Source organism: Salvelinus namaycush, chromosome 31 (assembly GCF_016432855.1).
Source record: "Salvelinus namaycush isolate Seneca chromosome 31, SaNama_1.0, whole genome shotgun sequence".
In the NCBI taxonomy this organism is placed as follows: domain Eukaryota; kingdom Metazoa; phylum Chordata; class Actinopteri; order Salmoniformes; family Salmonidae; genus Salvelinus; species Salvelinus namaycush.
Window position 1 is genome coordinate 7,388,864 of NC_052337.1, and position 17,932 is coordinate 7,406,795.

At 44.0% G+C, this 17,932-nt stretch overlaps 1 protein-coding gene across 3 annotated transcripts in view; it reads right to left on the reverse strand.

Moving 5' to 3' along the window:
• Positions 1-609: 609 nt before the first annotated feature.
• Positions 610-17,932, reverse strand: part of LOC120025784 (rab-like protein 6) — a 36,024-nt gene continuing 18,701 nt past the window's right edge. For all 3 annotated transcript variants that reach the window (XM_038970427.1, XM_038970428.1, XM_038970429.1), the window contains 8 exons: positions 17,113-17,216; positions 16,317-16,780; positions 11,921-12,056; positions 9,220-9,423; positions 5,485-5,743; positions 4,255-4,393; positions 4,039-4,097; positions 610-3,955 (listed from right to left, as the gene is read on the reverse strand). In XM_038970427.1, the coding sequence (XP_038826355.1) occupies positions 3,782-3,955; positions 4,039-4,097; positions 4,255-4,393; positions 5,485-5,743; positions 9,220-9,423; positions 11,921-12,056; positions 16,317-16,780; positions 17,113-17,216 (1,539 nt within the window). In that variant the 3' untranslated portion in view covers positions 610-3,781. The remainder of the gene's footprint in view (positions 3,956-4,038; positions 4,098-4,254; positions 4,394-5,484; positions 5,744-9,219; positions 9,424-11,920; positions 12,057-16,316; positions 16,781-17,112; positions 17,217-17,932) is intronic.

A 17,932-nucleotide genomic window follows, 5' to 3' on the forward strand; every position in this document is an offset into this window, starting at 1 on the left:
TTCTTTAATGCAAGTAATTTGTCATTGAGAGTTAGTATATTCATCTCACTGCACTTTGGCGCATATGAAATCCAGTGCTCTATAGAACCTAATGCACCCCTGCACTAGCGAATTTCACACACTGGGCCTTGAGGTGAACGACCAGTCGAAACATTCATCTATTTTATCACACTGCCCCCGAGTGGCTGCAGAGAAAACATACCTTTTGGGAGCAATGGATACAAAAAAAAGGGCCGTTAAGAAACATTCTGCTGAACTGTCCCTTCAACGGTATGACAATGTGTGTAAGCGTAATGTTTTGGTCTTCTGAATGAATGTAGATATTTTAGACCTGAAACCAGAAGTACGGCTTCTGGAGAGCAGAAAAAAAAGAAACAATTATCGTTCTATTTGAAAAGATATCCCACTTTACATTTAGGTGTCACAAAAATAATGGACTGTATTTACAACAGTTTTTACATAGGTCTTACAACTGCTAACTCTGTTTCTGTATTTCAGCTGATTGTTTTATCACAAGACTATAATGGAACAGACTACATACTGTAAAATAAAGGTTTAGAAAATAACTCATTACAAACATGCCAATTCATGAGATTTTGAGCCAAAAAATGAAAGTATTTTTGCATTTATTAGACAATTTTATCACTTACAGTGTGTAGATGGAAGCATATGAGGAATGTCAAAATAATCTCTTTTTCCCCCCCCAGTTGCCCACCATCTCTCAATATATTCAGATGCATACACATAAACAGACCAAATTCAACCAACAGTTCAATCAACTATAGACACAATTACCTAAACAAAGACAATATGCAGGGAGCAAGCAAGATGAAGACAATGCACAAGGGATATTACATTTAAAATCAAGGTGGAAGATGTAACCAAGAGATAATCTCAAGTTCGCTTGTTGCCACCTTTCACTGGCAGTTTGCATGATCTGGATGATTCCTGTTTTAACTTTACCCAGAAGACATCATACCACAGAAAAAGCAGTAAACAAAAAGTTGCATTAGTTTGATCTACATGAATCAAAACAAATTCCTTCACACGTCATTGAACAAAAAGCAGAATAACGCAATGAAACAAAATCAACTACCAAAAAACAAAACAGGTCTGGGTAGGACTGGGTTATATTACATAAACACAGAATTAGAATAACTAGAAAAGACACTATCCCTCCATAATGTATGCACTAACAATGTCTGTTCTACAAATTCTAATTCTACAGTGGTACAGCCAGGTGTGTTGTTGTTTCTCACAGTGACGCTCATGCAGAGGGACTCTTTGACGAGTTGACATGGCTCGCCTGGGATTTTACTTTCATAGGGGTGACTCCTAACTTCCACTTAAGCAAAATGTTCATTTAGTCATGCATTAATGTCAACAGGACACCAACTGACATTATTCGACTGTAGAGGAAGTTAGGATTTGGTCCATAGTGAGCGGTAGGGGTGGGTGTCCTAGCCTAGCAGCTAGCCTGACAGGCAGACAGCTGCATGAGGGGGAAACACTGAGGATGACCCCATGGTCAGCCTGGGAGTCGACCTCGCCACATTGGGTTCCCTCCCGTCAAGCCAGCTGGGAGGGTTAGGCTACAGCAAAAAATGACATCACTCCCTATGGTGAGAAAGAGGACTAAGCCAGAAGAGGGGATGAGGTGTGAGGGGACCCCGGTGTCCCCAGAGTATACCGCCTTCGACCAGAGAGAACCAAGGATATACGAGCGGTCAGGGAAAGACTGAGCTATAGGTCTACCTGATTCAACAAACGCTCGCAGAGCCGTCTCTTGGGACAGTTCTACTGATGTAAGTAACAGTTCTATTGATGAAACAGTTCTATCGATGTAACAGTTCTATTGATGAAACAGTTCTATTGATGAAACAGTTCTATTGATGTAACAGATCTGTTGATGTAACAGTTCTATCGATGGAACAGTTCTATCGATGTAACAGTTCTATTGATGGAACAGTTCTATTGATGTAAGAGTTCTATTGATGTACAGTAGGTTCCGATACACAGTCTGGAAATGTTGCATGTTCTCCCTGATAATATACAGTGAGGCAGTGGTCAGGATACCTAACTAGCAGTACACTGCAGTCACGACCCATAGATGGCTGGGTGGAAATGGATATGTAGTGTCTCTTTTAAAGACAGTTCAAAGTACCTATTTTAGACACAACAGAGCAAGGTAAAAACACACATAGAGAAATATGCAGTACAAATGCATGAATACAAGTGCATATACTTTTCTATAATGGATATATTAACATGGGATTTGTTTAATGTCCAAAAATATTTTCTTAATATTTCAAAATAAATATGGAATGGTAACAATGCATACATGTATGATATGACTCTAAATACATTCCTGATATGTTGTCAATTCTTTCTAAGGGGACTTAAGGTGGAATGAATAGCTTGAGGCCATTTACTTTGTTGTAAACATCCCCTGGATCGGAGTGCAGATAGATAGCAGTGTGTAGTTATGACTGACTAGCAGACTCCACACTCCCCTACAGTAAAGTTAACAAGTTCAGTAAGGACTATGTTCCATTATGAGATATCACTCTACACAGCAAAACCATCCCACATGGTGCTCAGCAACATCAAGAAATAGGATCCAAGCAAACTAGTGTAAAAGTTACAGGTAACCACGGAGATATTAAAACATGTGTCCAAGAAACACATCATTTGGTTAATGGAAGAAATGAGAAGAAACGTCAAATTACATTGTACAACTGCCACTTAGTAAAAACAACAACACGACTTAACAGAACAGCAGGTTGAAAAAAAGACATCGTATCTTGGCTTCCCTTGCATTGTGTTTTGCCAGAATGACGGCATCATTGAACAATCAGATCTCTACAACTAAAAGGCATTCATATCGCCACTTTACAGTGTTAAAGTAACCCCCTTTCCGGTGTTAAAGTAACCCTTTCCGGTGTTAAAGTAACCCCCTTTACAGTGTTAAAGTAACCCCCTTTCCGGTGTTAAAGTAACCCTTTCCGGTGTTAAAATAACCCTTTCCAGTGTTAAAGTAAAGCTTTCCTTAAGGCATTGACATCAAACCAAAATGATCATGCACAGTGAAATTTGCTGAATCATTTCAGAGAAACTCCCAAAATGTCTGGTTTAGTAAACACTCACAAACTCCTACTGTACCTAGACATAGCCGTAGTTCGAAAAGCCAACACCAGATAAACATAAATAACATTTATATCGCTGCTCAAGCAATGTTCAACATAATTCATAATGAATGCACACACGTCCCCCGACTCCTGAACACTGGTCAGTGTAAAGGAAAGCGCTCCCATATAGAAATAGTCACAACTCTGTACTAGGGTCAGTTCTAAAGCCTTTACCAGAAAGCAGGCCCAATGGGGAAAGACAAATGGAATAGCAAAGACATTGTAGTGAGTGTACCCAAGTGTAATCAACCGTGGAAACATCAAAGTAATGGTGGTTTTGTCCTAAGAGTGTAAACTCAAAACCTGGATATACCAGCTACAGATTTGCAGTAGAGTTGTTGTATGACGGTAGTGTTGCATGTACAGTAAAAGGGTAAGCAAAACAAACAATGTCAATCACAAATTATCCAAATCTAACCACCGTAGAGGCACCACAACGTCAGGAAGTGGGAAATAACTATCACCCAATGAGAATTGCAGTCTTCGATCACTCAGCCAGTCAGTCGACGCATTCTGTCGTCTTCATGGCTACATCCTGACCCTAGAATGCTGAAGTAGAAACGTAGTCCTGATTGGATGCTGGGGGGGATATTCTACATCTCCTCGTAGTCTTCGTCTCCGGCGAGAAAAGACTCCAGGTCGTCCACCACGCCGCCGGCTTTCTTGGTCGACTTTGACTTCTTCTTTTTCTTCTCTTTCTCGTCCCCGCTCCCTGACTCCTCCTTTTTCTTCTGTTTGTGTCGTTTCTTGCTGCTTTTGTCGTCCTCCTGCAAGGAGCAGACGTGTCCCATAGTTACTATTAGCTGAGGATGACACCCAGGGTGTAAAGACGACTCATCTTTCACCTTACCTCTTTACTCTTCTTCTTCTTCTTCTTCTTGTCCTTTGTTGAGGATCTACTTTCTCGGTCTGCAAGACAATTAAGCAAAATTAAGACAACTCTGAATTTCTTTTACCAATACATATACCCAAACTGTGAAAGTATAAAACACACAGACACACTAGTCCAGAATAGTGATCATGACTCCAATGATTTCCAATGACTTTGCTTCAGAACCTTGCTCACCATCTTGGTCCTCACTGCTTTCCTTGCTCTTGGGCGCCACATCCTGGAATCCCAGTCCAAACAGGTCCAGGTCGTCGCTCTTGATAGGGAGGACAGAGGGCTGGACCGGCTTCAGGTCCTCCAGTACAGCCGAAGGCTCCTTGGTAAAGGGGAGACAGGAAGGGGGGGGGGGCGCGATAGAGAATGAGTAGGGGACAAAGAGAGATGGAAAGACAGAAAGAAGGGGAGAGAGAAAGTAGGAGAAAATAGGTTGGTACAATAGATGGACCTGTTCTCTTTTACATTCAGTCTAAATCAGCATTTCTAAACCCAGTCAAATATATGGGTCCTGAGGACTAGATTGAGAAAGGCTGCCACCCATAGGTCTAACTACTGTCAAATATAATCAAAGTTCTCAATCTGTCAATCACTGAGTATGGTTACATGCACACAATCATGCGATTATTGTGAATAATCAGATTAATATAATCGTTTGATTAAAACGTTTACATGCTTTGCAAGAAGAACGATTTTCCTAATAATCCTGTTTACATGGACACATCTGAAATCAGGTTACTTGATGGCACGCTGATAACTGCAGGAAATCACCAATGGAAATAAAGGTTCTACCACAGCGACTGTGTTATTGAGTTCAGACATATAGTTTGTATGTGAAGACTACTTCTAAGACGCATACACTTGTGCTATAGAAGAAAGCTCGCTCCTCGATGAGGAGATCAAAGCACAAGTGCAGATCAAACACACAGTTGATACGCTTATTAAGGTGTTTACATGTCCTAATAATTCGAAAAGGATTGCTTGGAAAATCGATCTTACGCCCATTAAAATAACGAGAGTAAGGTGTTTCCTGACTATTGCATAATCTGCCTACTACTATAATCGGTTTAATATCCAATTATTACTGTGCATGTAAACGTGACCACTATAGAAAAACCACATCTCTACCTACCACTATCACATATATGAGAAAACAGTCAACGAGAACAGAAGGCCCTGTGTCTGGAAAGTAATGGACACCTTCTTCTACATTTCACATTGACCCAATAGAAGGGGATTAGAGGATTGAGCAGTCTACTGTAACAGAGCAGTCTACTGTAACAGAGCAGTCTACTGTAACAGAGCAGTCTACTGTAACAGAGCAGTCCACTGTAACAGAGCAGTCTACTATAACAGAGCAGTCTACTGTAACAGAGCAGTCTACTGTAACAGAGCAGTCTACTGTAACGGCACCTTCTTTTTCTTGGGCTTCTCAAACTCCTCGTCCTCATAGTCTGGTTCGTCCATGACGAAGGAGAGCATCTGATCGGCCCCTGGAGCTTCTTGGTCTGAGTGGGAGGATTCATCCCCTCCCTTCTTCTTGCCTGCCCACATGGACTGCACCGGGGCTAGGGTCGTGTTCAGGAATGAGACGGGCTCGGACGACATCTTTAAGCCCGCTGGTTTCTTGGCTTCTCCGGTCTTGTTTTGAGTCTTCAAAGCGTTGGAGGATCTGATCAGAAAGCACAATACAGATCTAAATATTAAAAGATGCATGATAACATCAATAAGTTAACCCTGACCTGTTCACCAGACACGCTACCATGTCCCGGACATGCTGCTTCTCTCTCTCTCAATCTCCCCCTCGCTCTACTGTACTTGCTGTCTCAACCTCTGAATGCTCGGCAATGAAAAACCAACTGATAATTACTCCTGAGGTGCTGACCTGTTGCACCCTCTATAACCACTGATTCTTATTTGACTCTGCTGGTCATCTATGAACGTTTGAATATCTTGAAGAACAATCTGGCCTTAATGGCCATGTAACTTTATAATCTCCACCCGGCACAGCCAGAAGAGGACTGGCCACCCCTCAGAGCCTGGTTCCTCTCTAGGTTTCTTCCTAGGTTCCTGCTTTTCTAGAGTTTTTCCTAGCCACCATGCTTCTACATCTGCATTGCTTGCAGTTTGGGGTTTTATGTGTTTTAGGCTGTGTTTCTGTATAAGCACTTTGTGACAACTGCTGATGTAAAAAGGGCCCAATGACTACACCAATATCTACCGCCCAATGACTACACCAATATCTACCGCCCAATGACCACATCAATCTCTACCGCCCAATGACTACATCAATCTCTACCGCCCAATGACTACATCAATCTCTACCGCCCAATGACTACATCAATCTCTACCGCCCAATGACCACATCAATCTCTACCGCCCAATGAATACATCAATCTCTACCGCCCCAATGACTACATCAATCTCTACCGCCCAGGGACTACATCAATCTCTACCGCCCAGGGACTACATCAATCTCTACCGCCCAATGACTACATCAATCTCTACTGCCCCAGGGACCACATCAATCTCTACCGCCCAATGACCACATCAATCTCTACCGCCCAATGACTACATCAATCTCTACCGCCCAGAGACTACATCAATCTCTACCGCCCAATGACCACATCAATCTCTACCGCCCAATGACCACATCAATCTCTACCGCCCAATGACCACATCAATCTCTACCGCCCAATGACCACATCAATCTCTACCGCCCAATGACCACATCAATCTCTACCGCCCAATGACCACATCAATCTCTACCGCCCAATGACTACATCAATCTCTACCGCCCAATGACTACATCAATCTCTACCGCCCAATGACTACATCAATCTCTACCGCCCAATGAATACATCAATCTCTACCGCCCAATGACCACATCAATCTCTACCGCCCAATGACTACATCAATCTCTACCGCCCAATGACTACATCAATCTCTACCGCCCAATGAATACATCAATCTCTACCGCCCAATGACTACATCAATCTCTACCGCCCAATGACCACATCAATCTCTACCGCCCAATGACTACATCAATCTCTACCGCCCCAATGACTACATTAATCTCTACCGCCCAGGGACTACATCAATCTCTACCGCCCCAAGGACTACATCAATCTCTACCGCCCCAAGGACTACATCAATCTCTACATCAATCTCTACCGCCCAGGGACTACATCAATCTCTACCGCCCAGGGACTACATCAATCTCTACCGCCCAGGGACTACATCAATCTCTACTGCCCAGGGACTACATCAATCTCTACCGCCCAGGGACTACATCAATCTCTACTGCCCAGGGACTACATCAATCTCTACCGCCCAGGGACTACATCAATCTCTACCGCCCAATGACTACATCAATCTCTATTGACAAATGACTACATCAATCTCTACCGCCCAAGGACTACATCGATCTTTACCGCCCAAGGACTACATCGATCTCTACCGCCCAATGACTACATCAATCTCTACCGCCCAATGACTACATCAATCTCTACCGCCCAGAGACTACATCAATCTCTACCGCCCAATGACTACATCAATCTCTACCGACCAATGACTACATCAATCTCTACCGCCCAGAGACTACATCAATCTCTACCGCCCAATGACTACATCAATCTCTACCGACCCAGGGACTACATTAATCTCTACCGACCCAGGGACTACATTAATCTCTACTGCCCAGGGACTACATCAATCTCTACTGCCCAGGGACTACATCAATCTCTACTGCCCAGGGACTACATCAATCTCTACCGCCCAGGGACTACATCAATCTCTACCGCCCAAGGACTACATCAATCTCTACCGCCCAATGACTACAACAATCTCTACCGCCCCAGGGACTACATCAATCTCTACCGCCCAGGGACTACATCAATCTCTACCGCCCAAGGACTACATCAATCTCTACCGCCCAATGACTACATCAATCTCTACCGCCCAATGACTACATCAATCTCTACCGCCCAATGACTACAACAATCTCTACCGCCCCAGGGACTACATCAATCTCTACCGACCCAGGGACTACATCAATCTCTACTGCCCAGGGACTACATCAATCTCTACCGCCCAAGGACTACATCAATCTCTACCGCCCAATGACTACATCAATCTCTACCAACCCAGGGACTACATTAATCTCTACCGACCCAGGGACTACATTAATCTCTACTGCCCAGGGACTACATCAATCTCTACCGACCAAGGACTACATCAATCTCTACCGCCCAATGACTACATCAATCGCTACCGCCCCAGGGACTACATCAATCTCTACCGCCCCAGGGACTACATCAATCTCTACTGCCCAGGGACTACATCAATCTCTACTGCCCAGGGACTACATCAATCTCTACTGCCCAGGGACTACATCAATCTCTACCGCCCAGGGACTACATCAATCTCTACCGCCCCAGGGACTACATCAATCTCTACCGCCCCAGGGACTACATCAATCTCTACCGCCCCAGGGACTACATCAATCTCTACCGCCCCAGGGACTACATCAATCTCTACCGCCCAAGGACTACATCAATCTCTACCGCCCAAGGACTACATCAATCTCTACCGCCCAAGGACTACATCAATCTCTACCGCCCAATGACTACATCAATCTCTACCGCCCAAGGACTACATCAATCTCTACCGCCCCAGGGACTACATCAATCTCTACTGCCCCAGGGACTACATCAATCTCTACCGCCCCAGGGACTACATCAATCTCTACCGCCCCAGGGACTACATCAATCTCTACCGCCCCAGGGACTACATCAATCTCTACCGCCCCAGGGACTACATCAATCTCTACCGCCCCAGGGACTACATCAATCTCTACCGCCCCAGGGACTACATCAATCTCTACCGGCCAATGACTACATCAATCTCTACCGCCCCAGGGACTACATCAATCTCTACCGCCCCAAGGACTACATCAATCTCTACCGCCCCAGGGACTACATCAATCTCTACCGCCCCAGGGACTACATCAAATCTCTACCGCCCCAGGGACTACATCAATCTCTACCGCCCCAAGGACTACATCAATCTCTATCTACATACTGTATAATACTAGCATCTTAAGAAAAACCTGAGGTTATGCAATTCAAGTTCTCTTCCCACCCATACCTCCTTCTGTCCGATCCACCGTCCTGGATGACGTTAAGTGCCTTCGTCCCCTCATCCTCTTCATCGCTGGTCAGGGTGATGCCCACGCTGGGGACAGTGGCTGCCTTGGGCACAGATTTGGGCACAGACTGGCACAGCTCATCTGGGGCAAAATCGTCCTGGAACCCTGACACCATGGGGTTCCCCCCTCGGCCCTCACCGTCACTGTAAAACATGGACAGAGAGAGAAGTGGTAAGTTCTGATGTAAGAATAACCAACACATTTGAGCAATATGATGGGCCATTTTTCAAGCACCACAAAAAATTTTAAAATAATCAGTATGCGTCTCAGTAATGATACCCCATTGAGCAACACCTGCTGGAAAAGACACACTGTTTTAAATGTATTTACAAATGCAGGACTTTGAAGCTACTTTTGTTAAGTCTGATGTCCTAACCATTTAAAAACATTTTTTTATTAATGTTGTTTGTGACACCTGTAGAATTGTCCTTGTGGCCTTCTGTTAGAATTGTGTTAAGAAATGTAGCACGAGCTGGATAACATGTAGGCTTATAACATGGTTAACATCTGTAACGTTGCTAATGTCAGTATTTCAGCTGCGCTAGGACAAAAGGTTCAACTACAGGTTCCCCACTACTTTTGTTTTACTTACCGTTATTTAAATGAACAGTGACTAAATCATAACATTATTGCATTATCTGTTCATATATTATTACATCATCCAGTTATAGCCTACTGGGATGTTATCGAAAAGTCATTACATTAACAATAACTTATTTTTTATTTTTATTTTTATTTTTTATTTTTTAATTTTATCCCCTTTTCTCCCCAATTTTCGTGGTATCCAATCGCTAGTAATTACTATCTTGTCTCATCGCTACAACTCCCGTACGGGCTCGGGAGAGACGAAGGTCGAAAGCCATGCGTCCTCCGAAGCACAACCCAACCAAGCCGCACTGCTTCTTTAACACAGCGCGCCTCCAACCCGGAAGCCAGCCGCACCAATGTGTCGGAGGAAACACCGTGCACCTGGCCCCCTTGGTTAGCGCGCACTGCGCCCGGCCCGCCACAGGAGTCGCTGGAGCGCGATGAGACAAGGATATCCCTACCGGCCAAACCCACCCTAACCCGGACGACGCTAGCCCAATTGTGCGTCGCCCCACGGACCTCCCGGTCGCGGCCGGCTGCGACAGAGCCTGGGCGCGAACCCAGAGACTCTGGTGGCGCAGTTAGCACTGCGATGCAGTGCCCTAGACCACTGCGCCACCCGGGAGGCCCAACAATAACTTATTTTACCATTATCTACACACTTACTTAATTATCTGATGCTACGCTCCATTAAAATCTTAACCAGAATGACAGTTCAAAAAGGCAGCCCTGAAGACTGATTCAGTGAAAGAGAGTTAGTATTTATTAGCACTAAGCTATTGTGTGTGTGTGTGTGTGTGTGTGTGTGTGTGTGTGTGTGTGTGTCTCACATCCACTCTCCACTTCTCCTTTTAACTTCATCATTTTAAGTTCATCTTCTAACATCTAAGCACTTCAAGCCTCATTTCTCATTTTCCAAAACAGCAAAACGGCCCTTGTAGGACAATTCTCTCCTTCAAATTGAAGTTGATTCCCTTCATTATACAACACAGGAATCTGACCGATTTTCTAAAATCATTACTCTCTTCACATTTCTATAACGTAAGACTGTATTAAGAGGAAATCCGCAGTTTAGATGTACATTAACAAAGAACTTTTCCCGACAAAAGCTAAGGGATGGGGCTAGAGAAATGTAACCACAGTCAAATTCATAGAAAGAGCTGTGCATGCAAGAACTGACCATCAAAATGACCATCTAAATGATAGTTTTAACCCTGTATTGAAGCTATACAGTTTTGTTTACATTTACTTTGTTGACAAACACTGGAGGAAAACAAGCGTACATTTTGGGTTCTGATGGGAAGTGATGAGGCATTTATAAGGTAATATTCCTCAAGAATGAATGGATACATATAACAATTTATATGTCTAAAAATGGACGTAGCAACTGCAGATTGCCCCTTTAAGTCTTATCCAATAAAATAAAGTGCCTTCTCTCTCACCCCTCCCTCTTTCTCTCTCTCTAGCAAATGAGTGATGAATGACCTAGATTCTGAGCAGAGGAGACCTGACGGAACAAAAACCTCACCCCTCACCCCTTTCCTCCGCCACCTCTCCTCCCCTCATCCTCCTCCCACCAAGCACATTAAAGGAACATGTCTTAATAGGCAAAGCTTACTCATAATTGGTTAAAAATCACATGACGCAACCATTATCTTCCTCTATCTTTTTTACTACAAAACATAGAAACGCGCCATTTTCACATATGTTGATGTTGGGTTGGTGCTGGAGATGAACATGTTTGAATTGCCCCTTTAAGATACATTCACCTCCACTATATTGAAGAACATATTGACTGTGGGTGTCTGAACTGCACAGCAGCGGTAGATCTTCTTCACTAAACAATGATCATTAGAAACGTGTTCTAGTACACAGGGAGAGTTTGATCTTGTTCCAGTTGCTCTCCAGGTGGAGGGTTGGCCAGCCTATCAAAATAGTCCAAATATTGAAAAAGTCACTATATCCACACTTACTTGTATACCTATCCAAAGCCACAAGCCTTGGACATGGGTCATAGAAGATCATGGAGATGATTAGGGAGTGAGGATCTACCTGTCACTGTCCATGTTGCCTGCTCTTCGAGCTTTCTCCTTGGCTTTCTCCTTGGCAGCAGCCCCCTCCTCCAGCAAGATACGGTCCACATCAGGAACAAAGTCATCCACATTCCGCACCTTCTCGTCTGCGCCATCTGAGGAGAGAAGAGTGGGAGAGGAAGGATGAACATTTTATTTATTTTACCTTTATTTAACTAGGCAAGTCAGTTAAGAACAAATTCTTATTTTCAATGACGGCCTAGGAACAGTGGGTTAACTGCCTTGTTCAGGGGCAGAACGACAGATTTTTTACCTTGTCAGCTCGGGGATTTGATCTTGCAACCTTTCGGTTACTAGTTCAATGCTCTAACCACTAGGCTACCTGCCGCCCAAACATGGTGGTGATGATAATGGGTGGTACGGATACCAGACCTGGCTTCAAACAGTACTTGTTTTCTGCGCTTGATTGGCATAGTGCTAGTTTGTGATGTGAATGAGAATTCAATGGAAAACCATCTTTCTGCCTGTCTCGTGCTGCCTGTCTCTAGCTGCCTGTCTCGTGCTGCCTGTCTCGTGCTGCCTGTCTCGTGCTGCCAGTCTCGTGCTGCCAGTCTCGTGCTGCCAGTCTCGTGCTGCCAGTCTCGTGCTGCCAGTCTCGTGCTGCCAGTCTCGTGCTGCCTGTCTCGTGCTGCCTGTCTCGTGCTGCCTGTCTCGTGCTGCCTGTCTCGTGCTGCCTGTCTCGTGCTGCCTGTCTCGTGCTGCCTGTCTCGTGCTGCCTGTCTCGTGCTGCTGCCACATTATTTCAACCATGTCATTTTCAATTAATAAACCAAAATGGAAATCAAAAAGATCATCCTCTATCCCAAAGGATTTCACGTCAGTTAACGTGTACGACTGTTGATTCAATCACATTATGCCGAAGTGATCACTTTTGAAATGGCTTCCTATTACCTTTGGTAGGCATTATTCATTAGTAGACTGGTTGCTATTTTGAGTTTATAGACATTAACCAGATTTCCATCCAACCTTTTTATGCGAGTGAAGTACACGACAGGCCTGATGGAAAGAGCAAATTTTTCCCGGGAAACTTTTCAAATGTCGACAAAACAAATGACGCTAAACAAGGTGGGATGTTCTTGTGTCAGTAATATAAACTGTGCCAGAAATGCTAAATTCCTCTCCCACTAATACCGCTCTTTTGTCTATAATAATCTCGTCAGGTAGGTAGGCTACCGCCACATTCACATGCTGCCGGAGTTATCTGAAGCTCCTAGTTCCCAGTGGGAAATTTCACTTGAATGACCCTCCAAGTCAGAATTACAAGTGGGAAACTCACAGTGGGAAACACGAGTTGTGACGTTTCACCACTGACCTTTTCAATTAAAAGTTTTAAACAAGTAAATGTTTTATAATTACAACCTTATCAATATGGATAATGTAGCTATTCTAACCATATTGTCAATGTTAAGCAAGCTAACTAACTTTATTACTAGCAATGTTTGCAAGCTTATCAAGCTAGCTAAAATCGTACTGGTTGAAGAATTGTTCCGACCTCAAATTCACTTGAACACAAATCATGCCAGAATTACCACTTCCTAGGTCCCAGTTTCCTATTTCCCATGAGCACGTGAAGCCAGCATATACCCGCACTGTATCTGTGAGCTGTTGGCTAAAGCGCACATGCCAATACCAGGTTAGGGCACATTCGCTATATAACACAACACATTTGTGACAAAACCATCATTAGAGTTGAAAATGCAATGGAAACCCATTTAACTTAATTTCAAAAAATTATTCGTTACATGGGAATTTAAAAGTTATTTTTATGTGCACTACGTCATCACGCACAGCCGTTTATCCGCAATAAGAAATATCTCTGGTAGAAAAATGCTCAAATTGTTTTAAGTGGATTTTAGAATATTCACATTAAAATCTGTAACCAATTGGATGGAAACCTAGCTAGTGATGGAAACCTAGATAGTGATGGAAACCTAGTTGGTGATGGAAACCTAGATAGTGATGGAAACCTAGCTAGTGATGGAAACCTAGCTAGTGATGGAAACCTAGATAGTGATGGAAACCTAGATAGTGATGGAAACCTAGCTAGTGATGGAAACCTAGCTTGATGATGGAAACCTAGCTAGTGATGGAAACCTAGATAGTGATGGATACCTAGCTAGTGATGGATACCTAGCTAGTGATGGAAACCTAGCTAGTGATGGAAACCTAGCTTGATGATGGAAACCTAGATAGTGATGGACACCTAGATAGTGATGGAAACCTAGATAGTGATGGAAACCTAGCTAGTGATGGAAACCTAGATAGTGATGGAAACCTAGCTAGTGATGGAAACCTAGATAGTGATGGAAACCTAGCTAGTGATGGAAACCTAGCTAGTGATGGAAACCTAGCTTGATGATGGAAACCTAGCTAGTGATGGAAACCTAGATAGTGATGGATACCTAGCTAGTGATGGATACCTAGCTAGTGATGGAAACCTAGCTAGTGATGGAAACCTAGCTTGATGATGGAAACCTAGATAGTGATGGACACCTAGATAGTGATGGAAACCTAGCTAGTGATGGATACCTAGCTAGTGATGGAAACCTAGATAGTGATGGAAACCTAGCTAGTGATGGAAACCTAGCTAGTGATGGAAACGTAGGCCAAAAGTCCTCCCCTTCTCCGTATTCAGCCTATGATATAAACCTTAGCTCTCTCTCAGCCCCAGCCAACCTTTAGAGCCAAACCAAACTGTAGCACTATTACATGCCAAAGACTGACTCTGGCCTCTTAATGCACATGAGAGACGCTCACACATTTCTACATGTACCTTGTTTTCCGGTTGTCTTAATTAATAATTGACTGAATTTGAAGCCATTAGATAAGCATTTCAGATCACATCGCCTGGCCTTGTTTTTTAATATACAGTACCTCCACAAACAGTTCAAATAAAGCTCCATGCATTTGAAGTGAAACATCCCTCCACCCTAATCTGACCTACATAATGGAATGTATACTGAACAAAAAATATATAAACGCAACATGTAAAGTGTTGGTCCCATGTTTTATGAGCTGAAATAAAAGATCCCAGAAATGTTGTATAGGCACAACAATTTGGTGCAGAAATGAGTTTACATCCCTGTTAGTACGCATTTCTCCTTTGCCAAGATAATCATTCCACCTGACAGGTGTGGCATATCAAGAAGCTGATTAAACATCATGATCATTACACAGGTGCACCTTGTGCTGGGGACAATAAAAGGCCACTCTAAAATGTGCAGTTTTGTCACACAACACAATACCACAGATGTCTCAAGTTTTGAGGGATGATTAGCATAATGACTACAGGAATGTCTACCAGAGCTGTTGCCAGAGAATTTAATGTTAATTTCTCTACCATAAGCCGACTCCAACGTCATTTTAGAGAATTTGGCAGTATGTCCAACCGGCGTCACAACCTGCAGGATCATCTGAGACCAACCACCCGGACAGTTGATGAAACTGTGGGTTTGCACAACCGAAGAATTTCTGCACAAACTGTCAGAAACCGTCTCAGGGAAGCTCATCTGCGTGCTCGTCGTTCTCACCACGCTCTTGACTTGACTACAGTTTGGCTTCGTAACCGACTTCAGTGGGCAAATGCTCACCTTCGATGGCTACTGGCACGCTGGAGAAGTGTGCTCTTCACAGATGAATCCCGGTTTCAACTGTACCGGGGAGATAGCGTGCGGTTTGCTGATGTTAATGTTGTGAACAGAGTGCAACATGGTGGTGGTGGTGTTATGGTATGGGCAGGCATAAGCTACAGACAACGAAGACAATTGCATTTTATCAATGGCAATTTGAAAGGTCCTGAGGCCCATTGTCGTGCTATTCTTTCGCCGCCATCAGCTCATGTTTCAGCATGATAATGCACAGCCCCATGTCACAAGGATCTGTACACAATTCCTGGAAGATGAAAATGTCCCAGTTCTTCCATGGCCTGCATACTCACCAGACATTTCACCCATTGAGCATATTTGGGATGCTCTGGATCGACGTGTACAACAGCGTGTTACAGTTCCCGGTAATATCCAGCAACTTCGCACAGCCACTGAAGAGGAGTGGGACAACATTCCACAGGCCACAATCAACAGGCTGATCAGCTCTATGTGAAGGAGACGTCGCACTGCATGGGGCTAATGGTGGTCACACCAGATACTGACTGGTTTTCTGATCCATACCTTATTTTTTAAGGTATCTGTGACCAACAGATGTATATCTGTATTCCCAGTCATGTGAAATCCATAGATCAGGGTCAATTCATTTATTTTAATTGGCTGATTTCATTATATGAACTTTAACTCCGTAAAATCTTTGAAATTGTTGCATGTTGCGTTTATATTATTGTTCAGTGTGGTTCCAACACTCACCAGTGGGAGTTTCAGAGGTGGCTGATCCAAAGAGGCGTGACATGAAGCCTCTCTTCTGGGCAGGAGGGGCCTGGGTGACACTGGGTGACTGGGGGGTCGGGACAGGTGTGGTTCCCCCATGTTGGGGCCCCTGAGGGGTTGGGGGCTGCGGCTGGGGGGCCGGGGGCTGCTGTGGGTAACCTGGACCCCTAGGGAGGGCAGTGTTCTGGAGAGGGGGACAGGGGTTAAGGTTAGCGTTGGTGTAGGAGGGGGGGCCCTGAACTGACCTGGGGATAGGGTTGGAGATAGTTATGGGCTGGGGTGGGAGAGGGGGTTGCTGGGGGGTGCAGGGGCTGGGACAGGCCCCAGGAGTAGAGGGCCCGCTCTGGGGGACGATGGGGGACTGGGAGCCTGAGGAGGGGCTCTGGCCGTTGGAAGGGGAGCTGAAGCCAGCTTTGTTTCTGGTTTCCATCATCTCCAGGAAACTGGGGAGGTCAAAACAGCGGATTTGATCATGAAAAATAACATATAATTTAAAATCAACATTTTGTTTACAAAGTATTTACAAGGAAATATACAGTGATTTTATTGATCATAATAACCTTTAATATGCTCTTATACATTTGCAGTAGCTGATCGCGAGAAACAGATGGGTTATTGGTGGGTGTGTGTGTACTGTATGTGCATCTGTGTTTGTGTGTGTGTGTGTGTGTGTGTGTGTGTGTGTGTGTGTGTGTGTGTGTGTGTGTGTGTGTGTGTGTGTGTGTGTGTGTGTGTGTGTGTGTGCAAGCCTGCCTGCATGTCAGCAAATACGCACATGCCATAGTTCTGGTCCTCAGTCTCCTGCTGAACATTGAGCTCCTCCAGAGTAGCGTCTATGTCCAGCTGGTTGGTCTCCAGTTGTCTCAGCAGGGTCTCCCTCTGCAGAAAAAGAGAACGAGATAGACGCAAGTCTATCAGTCAGGGCTAGCTGTGGACAGTTAATCAATAGAAAACAAAATAGCACCAACAATAACCAACCAATCCAAATTAGCGATGCTCAACCATTTACCACAGACACCACAAAACCAACGGTTTAGCAGAGGGGTGGCCAACCCTCCTACTTGGTCTGCAGGTTTTTGATCCAGCCCTGCTAGAGCACACCTGAATAAACTAAATAAATATTGGTTTTAATTGCATGAGGCCTGAAGAAGGTTTATGTGCATGTCCTGTTGACTTTATTATCCTCCAATGCACAAAATAATGATGCAAATGTCCTATAATTCTAGTCATTAATTTGGCCCAGGCATTTGATAGAATGCAGCAAGCTGATGCGACACGTCTTCCTCTATTTCTGTGGTTCTGGACGCATCAACTAGATCTCCTGTGTTTTCCACTAGCGCCTACTTTATCCACTTAAATTAAAAAGGTGCACTATGCAGATATCGCTCCGCCATTTCCCAGTTGGTAAAATTCTAATAGTTCACCTAATTTCTGTGTTTGTGCCAAAATAAGAAAGTATAGTGTAGCGAATCAGTGTACCATCTAAACCGCTGTGAAATATATTTTCTATAACTAAAAATATTGTATTTTCAACAGTTTGAAGCTAGTATACAAAACCGATAGTATGACCGGGAAGCATAGAAAAGGCGGACATA